Here is an 8,906-nt window from a genome sequence, read left to right as displayed (position 1 = left end):
CCCAGCTTAATCAGCGAGGTAGTGCTGACAGCATTGGAATAACGGTGAACATTAGCAGCTTCTCTGCTACAGTGGGCTCACTTGATTTGGAGTAGAAGGAAAGGAGCACATACCCAGTAGTAGGGTTAGTTAAAAACAGCAAAGTTAGAGGGACAAAAACAGGGAAGATGCATAGCTCTGCCAGTCTGAGATTGTAGCCCCATTTGGGGCAAGAGATGGGCAGACTAATTTTAAAATTAACAGGAAGAAAGTCTAGAAATAAGGGGTTAAATCAGCTCTCCACACATCTCTGCTGGAGTGGGAGGCTGTGTGCATATGTAGGGAAAACCTAAGAAGGCCCACGCCCACCACATATCCCTGAACTAATGGGGATGTGCACATGAGCAGGAAGACCTGGAAGCGCTCAGAGGGAAGTGAAGTGGAGGAAGACTGGAAAATTGCCTGAACGCTGAATGCACAGACCCATCAGCAGAGGAAAAAGACCTACTGACTCAAAGTTTTTGAATATAACCTTTAACCAATAATTGAATAATCATTAAGCAATACAGATGCATAGAAATCCCCTAAAATGACCAGCTAAAAACTAGAAATGCAAATTAAAACAACAGTGGAGAAATCAGCAGGCACACACCATAGAGGATTTTGCAGATAAAGTCTAAGCAAATAATGAAACAACACAACAATAATACGCCAGCAATAACAACCCCCAGGGGAACAAATACCAAATCCAGAGTTGCTACAGTATGTTACATAAAATTTCCAGTTTTCAACAAATTTATAGGGTATGTAAAGAGACAGTCTGATTTATACCAAAGAAAGAAGCTGTCAAGAAAAACTATGCATGTTCTTGGATGTTGAATAAAGACTACAAGTCACAAAAGGACAAATACTGCATGATTTCACTTACATGAGATTTCTAAAACACTCAAACTCACAGAAACAGAGTAGACGGGTGGCTGTCAGGGGAAATGGGGAGTTGCTGTTCAACAGGTATAACGTTTTAGTTACTCAAGATGAAAAAGTTATAGAGATCTGATGTAAAACACTGTATGTATAGTTAACAACACTGTATTGTGCACTTAAAATTTTGTTAAGAGTATATCTTACCTTCTTGTGTTCTTACCAGACAAAAAATATTTACCAGAAAAATATAGGAAAAATTTTAAAAAATGATGAAAATATGAAGACAATGACTCAACAGGGAATATTGTCTTATCATTGCTATTTTAAAATAGTCATGTTTTTCCTGACAAAAATGAGCAATGGGGAAAGGGTCTCCTATTCAGTAAATGGTGCTGGGAGAACTGGCTAGCCATATGCAGAAAACTGAAACTGGACCCCTTCCTTACACCTTATACAAAAATTAACTCAAGATGGATTAAGGACTTAAATGTAAAACCCAAAACCATAAAAACCCTAGAAGATACCATTTAGGACATAGGCATGGGCAAAGACATCATGACAAAAATGCTAACAGCAATTGCAACAAAAGCCAGAATTGACAAACAGGATCTAATTAAGCTAAAGAGCTTCTGCACAGCAAAAGAAACTATCATCAGAATGAACAGGCAACCTACAGAATGGGAGAAAACTTTTGCAATCTACCCATCTGACAAAAGTCTAATATCCAGATTTACAAGGAATGTAAACATACTTACAAGAAACAAACAAATAACCCCATCAAAAAGTGGGCAAAGGATATAAACAGACACTTCTCAAAAGGAGACATTTATGTGGCTAACAAACATATGATAAAAAGCTCAACATCACTCATCATCAGAGAAATACAAATCAAAACCACAATGAGATACCATCTGATGCCAGTCATCTCACGTGATTATTAAAAAGTCAGGAAACAATAGTTGCTGGCGAGGCTGAGGAGAAATAGGAATGCTTTTCCACTGTTGGTGGGAATGTAAATTAGTTCAACCATTGTAGAAGACAGTATGGCAATTCCTCATGGATCCAGAACCAGAAATACCATCTGACCAGGCAATCCCATTACTAGGTATATAGCCAAAGGATTATGAATCATTCTACTATAAAGACACATGCACACATATGTTTATTGCAGCACTATTTACAATAGCAAAGACATTTGCTAATTGCCAACTCAAATACCCATCAATGATAGACAGGTTAAAGAAAATGTGGCACATATACACCATGGAATACTATGCAGCAATAAAAAGGAATGAGATCATGTCCTTTGCAGGGACATGGATGGAGCTGGAAGCCATCATTCTCAGCAAACTAACACAGGAACAGAAAATCAAACACTGCATGTTCTCACTTATAAATGGGAGTTGAACATTGAGAACACATGGACACAGAGAAGGGAACAACACACACTAGGGCCTGTTGGGGGTTTGGGGTGAGGGGAGGGAACTTAAGAGGACAGGTCAATAGGTGCAGAAAACCACCATAGCATAAATATACCTAGGTAACAAATCCACACATTCTGCACATGTGGTTTTTTTTTTTTTTTTTTTTTTAAGAATAAAGAAAAAAAAGCAATACATGATCAATGATGAATCTCTGATTTAAAAAAGTCATGTTTTTAATTCTTTAACATTTTACCTTAATTTTTAAAACATATTTGTAACAGCTGCTTTGTAGCTATTTTAAAATAAGTAACTATTAAAGAACCAAATGTGGCCAGGCCTGGTGGCTCATGCTTGTAATTTCAGCACTTTGGGAGTCCAGGAGTTCGAGATCAGCCTGGGCAACATGGTGAGATCCCTTACCTACAATTTTTTTTAAAAAATTAGTCAGGCATGGTGGCATACACCTGTAGTCCTAGCTACTTGGGAGACTGAGTGGGGAGGATCACTTGAGTCCAGGAGTTCAAGGCTGCCATGACTGCGCCACTGCACCCCAGCCTGGGAGACAGAGTGATACACTGTCTAAAAAAAAAAAAAAAAAAAGCCAAATATAATGATATTTTTGTATCCATTAACCAACCACTCTAGTATAGGGTAACTATAGCTAACAATAATTTGTTGTAAAGCTCAAAATTGCTGGAAGAAAGGAATTGGCAGATTCCCGATAAAAAGAAGGGGTGACTGCTTGGGGTGATGGATGACCCAGTTGCCCTGGTCGATCATTACACATTGCGTGCATGTATCAAAATATATGTATCCCCAAAATATGTACAACTATTATGCATCCATTTAAAAAGAGCCAAATGAAAATTCTAGAGTCAGAAAGTTCGATAGCTGAAATGAAAATTCCTAGATAAACAGCAGAATTGAGATGGCAGAAGGATCAGGACACTTGCACACAGATTAATAAAATTATCCAATATGAAAAACAATAATGATTAAAGAATGCACAGTGCCTCAAAGACCTGTGACACAATGGTAAGCATATTAATATATATGAAAGGCCCAGAAAGAGGAAACAAGGGCTGAAAAAAATAATTGAAGAAATACTGGCCAAAAAACTGCCTAAATTTTATTAAAAGGATAAATCTAGAAATCCTAGAAATTCAACAGACTCTAAGTAGGATAAACACAAATTCAGACCTAGACACACCATGCTCAGACTGTTGAAAGCCAAAGAGAAAATCTTAAAAATAGTATAAGAAAAACAATTCATCATATATAAAGAACAACAGAATTAACAGTTGCCCTTTCATCATGAATAGTGGTAACATAAGGCAGGGGAATGACATATTCAAAATGCTGGAGGAAAAAAGTCAACCAAGAACTCTAAATATGTCACATACTGTCCTTCAAATATGAATTTGAAATATATTCCAAAATCAACAAAGACTGAGAGAATTTGTTGCTGGAATACTTGCCTTACTTGGAATACTAAAGGAAGTACTATAGATGAAAGGAAATGACAACAGACCTGGCAACTAGAATCCATGGGAACAAAGAAATAGCAGAAATGAAGTAACATACTGCTAAATAATCTGTGGGTCAAAATAAAAATCGCAAGGGAAGTTTGAATATATTTTGAACTAAATGAAAACAACAATACAACATATCAAAACATATGAGGTGCAACTTAAACACTGCTTTGAGAGAAATTCAAAGCTTTATACATCTACACCAATAGAGAACAGTTTCATATCAATAACCTAAACTTTCACTTTAAGAGTAGATAAAGGGCCAGGCATGGTGGCTCACGCCTGTAATCCCAGTACTTTGGGAGGCTGAGGTGGGCGGATCACTTGAGGTCAGGAGTTCAAGAAGAGCCTTGCCAATATGGTGAAACCATGTCTCTACTAAAAATACAAAAATTAGCTGGGCATGGTGGCACACGCCTGTAGTCCCAGCTACTCGGGAGGCTGAGGCAGGAGAATAGCTTGAACCCAGGAGACAGAGGTCGCAATGAGCCCAGATCATGCCACTGCACTCCAGCCTGGTGACAGAGCAAGTCTCCATCTCGAAAATAAATAAATAAATAAATAAAAAGAGTTAATTAAACATAAAGCAAGCAGAAGGAAGAGGGAAAAATTGATGAAATTGGAAACAGAAAAACAAGAGAAAAGAGAAGAACCCAAAAGTTCTTTGGGGGAAAACAAATCAACAAATCTGATAAACCTTTCGATAGACTAAGAAAAAAATGAGATGACACAGAATACCAAAATCAGGAATGAAAGGGGGACATCATTATCAAGCCTACTGAAATTAAAGGATTATGAGAATACTATGGCCAACTGCGTCAACAAATTAGACAATTTAGATAAAATAGCCAAATTCCTACAAAACCAAAAACTACCAAAACTAACTAAAAAAAAAATGGAAATTATGAATAGCTCTATAACAAGAAAATACATTACTCAAAATGCACACTCCTGCACCACCCCCAACACCAGCCCAGGCTAGATGCCTTCACCTAGTAAACTCCATCCAATATACAAAGAAGAAATAACACCAATACTCACCAATTCTTTCAGAAAACAGAGGCAAGGCAACACTTTCCGACTAATCCTATGGGATTGGTATTACCCTTTTACCAAAGGAAGACAGAGAGCATGGGAAAACAAGAGGTCAATATCCCTCATGATCATACACATGAAAATCTTTAACATAGTATAAAATAAAATAAAATTCCAGCAACATTTAAAAAAGGACTAAATATCACGACAAAGTGGGATTAATGTGATCATGATATCTACAGGGTCCCTGCCTCCTTTTTGTTCTGCCATGACCTTTCAAACCAATGTACATCACTAGTCATAGTTTGGTTGTGTAGTCCCTTCATTTGCACACTACTAAGTTGATACCTTCATATTTATCAATTTATCATAATAGAATTAGGTTACTTTATGACATACACCCTATACCACACCCTATCTCCAACCAATTGGATGTAGGATGTATGACATAAAGTAACTTAATCCTATTGAGATTATAACTATCAAAAAAGATTGAGGATATTCTAAAAGGAGAAGCAAGCAAGAGGACTTCCAATTTCAACCTTAATGTTGAGAGTTTAAATAATTGACATGGATTTTGAACCAAGTGGAAAAGGTAGGTGAGCAATGAGCCTAGATTCTAAGTTTAGTAAAAACCAGGGCTTAAAACAATCAAGCACCAACTAGATCCATAGGAAGCGTAAACTTGGCTGCTCTAGAGTTTTTTTCTAGAGTGAGAGATGACAGCCTAACTGGTGGAGAAGGGGCACTGTATCTTCAGGAATACAAGTGAGACTTTGACAAGATGGTTTGTTCCTTACTATAGCTGTATGTGAATTCAAGCACTGAAGTCCAGGGCCAATTTTTAGACTTATTTATCCCTGGTCAAGAGTTAAGGTGACAGAGCTTTCCAAGTCCAAAAAGTGTTCCTTCTAGGTTCTTGCTTTTAGAGATGGTTATCAGGAGGCGGAGGATGCATCTTGCCATCTCCTAATCACCACCTAAGTTATCTGGCTCTGGGTGGAAAAATACACTACATTAACCCCCAAATACAATCCATAACATGGTAGGTGTGGGATATGTAAGAGAAAGTTATAGTTAACTGTTTTCTGAAGCACTTGCATACAGCTAAATGTTCATACCCATCGCTAGGGATCCGAAAAAGAATTCACCTAAAAACAATGATATTTAGGTAGTCATTCATTCCTGCAGGTATTCTTCAGTTCAGAATTATAACCTTTAACCTAGAGCATTAATTAGCCAGTTCGGCACTATAAATGAATGTAAAAATCTAATCGTTTTACATTTTTTGCTAAATGACAAAACTTATCTCCATCTTTCAAAAGGTCATATTTCAGATGAAAAAACAAATGTGAAGCCATAAAAGAGACAAAGTTTTTGGATGTCACCGGTGATCTGAAATAATGCAAGAACTAAAAAATTTACACTAATATTTAAAGAATAAAACCAGGACACAGCCATGTATTTTGTAGTAAACCTTGGAAAAACTCTTTTCTCTAACTGAAAACAAAGATCAAAATTTTGAGTAGATATTTCTAGGAAAAGTCGATGTAGATTAAGTTTATAGCCTCATTAAACATGACTAATTTCAAAAACCAAATCTGACTAATACATACAAATAATCAAAATTTGTGTTTTTTTCTGGGTGAATTTCAAACATGATGCCAATATGATATTTCTGTATTCTGAACTACAAAATAATTCATAACAATTCTATAGACCATATGCAAGTTTATTTAAATAAGTTAACACTGCAGAGTGAGTCAATTTATAAGTATAAAAATAGATGGTTTAGCAACCAAAAGTAAGCACCACACAAAAGCAGATTATACATACACCATCAGGCCTTTGGAATATTAAGGCAATATAAATATCTCAAGTAATTTTAGGAGAATGCTTTACTCGTATAACAGATGTTATGAAAACATCTCAAAAGAGGCAGGGCTCACCACTTTTTTCAGTATGAGGTCTTCCCTTCCATTTTTCTTAATATATTAATGATTCTTCTTAAATACTGTACCATAATTAGTCTAGATTAACAAATGGGCTATCAAAGCCACTATCTTGTTGGCTAGATAGTGGAACAATTAATTTTCTTGAAGGCTGCTGACACACTGAAGATGGTAATGTACTGCTCAGTTTTTTGAAATCTGACTTTAATCTATCAGCCTTATGATGAGATGGGTGTCCACGAGTCACACTGATCTTTCCTGGCTCCAAATACATGGTTTCTTCTGACAGGTATGGAGTTTGATCATGCTGACATTTCATTGTTTGACAAATCATATTACTTGTCTCCGTGTCTGAAAGATAACCGGATGGTGAAAACTGTTTGGAATTAACAGATTCATTTGGTATTTCCAAAGTTCCTTGTGGTCTACCATGTACAAATGATGCTTCACGACTCTCAAAGGATAAGGTTGCACTGCTGGAAGGCCAGCCCAAGCAGTCACTAAGGTCCCCTCCATCTTTTACTGGAGGTTCCTGAACATCCAAACCTTGACTTTTCTTAGATGCAGCATTTTCACTTTCCATGAGTGGATTGCATTTATATACTTTTAAACCAAGTCTTTCATTAGAATCGCGAAAGGTTATATGCATGCATCCTGATTCAGAAGGACTAGGGGTACATCTAGGTGAGGGTTTACTTCCTAAGGTTCCAAGAAAGGGGTACGCAGCTGAATGCGGAAGTGATTCAGAACCATTATCACTGAGTAAGTCTTTCTTCTTGTGCACACCAAAGCCTCCTTCACCTTCGCAAGGAACAAACTCAGGAGAAACATTCCTTGGCAAACTGTGTAGGTGCTTGCAACTACCATCCCCAAACTGGAATTCCAAATGTGTCTCTTTGGATCCCATATGCTTTATGCTCCGATGGTCTGAGTTCTCTAACAGTCTTTGTAAGTTACAAGCTGCCCTCCTCTTGGGAGCTTGTTCACACACACTTCTGGTGATGGTGTTTACACTATTTGATTTGCTTTCAATACAACATGGTATTTTCTGATTCACATCATTTCTTTTTGATTTTTCAACTCCAATCAGCATCTCTGAAGTTAGGGGCAGTGCAAGGAAACACGAAATTAAGAGAAAATTAATATTTAAAGGGAAGATTCATCCTTGAACCAAAAAATAAAAAAAAATTAAAAATAAGAAAAAATTTATGTTTTTATATTGTATTCCCAAAGAATGCTTATAATCTGTAATCATTCTTAAAGAAAATACATCAATGCTGGACATTAAAAAATATTCTTTTACATATATCCACTAGATAAAGCTTGGTAATTTTGTTACTAAAATCTGATATATTATTATTATTGCTATCCATCTGACCTATCATTTTCTGCAATAGATGCTATAGCATTTTAAGATCTAGCCACAATGTTTTCAATCCTGCCCTGATTCTGATGTCAAGAATGGAGTTTCTGACAAGTTTGCTCAAAGAACCCCACCCACCCAATACCTACACATACACTTCTAGAATAGCTAAATAGACTTTCTGATTTAATTACCTAAGACACTAAATCTGATCAAAGACAAAGCAGCCACATAGCATGAAATTAGAGGCATTGTACCTCAGAGTAGCAAGCCCTGGTCCCTAGAGTCCATGAAAAGGATTTGCTTCTGTACTGGGGACATAATGTACACACTGCTGCCCCAGATCTAGAAAATTATTTTCTTGTTATATGCTACTGCCTTTTCATACCTAGGATTCACATCACCATTCCAAAATTTATACAAATAATCTTTGGCTTCTACATGAGGAATGTTTACCAACATCAGACTCACGGACCCCTGAACAATCTCGGCTTCAAGTTTTCCAGAGGTTCAGAAACCCCATTTCCCCACTGATATGTTAAAAATCTCCCAGTGTGATTGGGAATTTACCAGTTTTTTTCATGTATTTCTATCAGCTCTTGCTTTATATAAAGTTGTGTTATCTATAGAAAGAAAAAAATTATAGTTTCTTGGGAGACTATTCCATTATCATTATGAACTATCACCTTTGTCCCTT

General features: G+C 36.6%; 1 protein-coding gene across 1 annotated transcript in view; it reads right to left on the bottom strand.

Annotated features, from left to right (window-relative positions):
- Nucleotides 1–6,608: 6,608 nt before the first annotated feature.
- LOC116268500 (centrosomal protein of 152 kDa-like) overlaps nt 6,609–8,906 on the bottom strand; it is a 73,533-nt gene continuing 71,235 nt past the window's right edge. Inside the window, exon 27 of the mRNA XM_031661594.1 lies at nt 6,609–7,941. Coding sequence (XP_031517454.1) covers nt 6,920–7,941 — 1,022 coding nt within the window. The 3' untranslated portion in view covers nt 6,609–6,919. The remainder of the gene's footprint in view (nt 7,942–8,906) is intronic.

The sequence above is a fragment of the Papio anubis genome, unplaced genomic scaffold (genome assembly GCF_008728515.1).
Source record: "Papio anubis isolate 15944 unplaced genomic scaffold, Panubis1.0 scaffold20, whole genome shotgun sequence".
Taxonomy (NCBI): domain Eukaryota; kingdom Metazoa; phylum Chordata; class Mammalia; order Primates; family Cercopithecidae; genus Papio; species Papio anubis.
The sequence above is the reverse complement of the archived record's forward strand: the minus strand, read 5'-3'. Positions and strand labels throughout refer to the sequence as shown.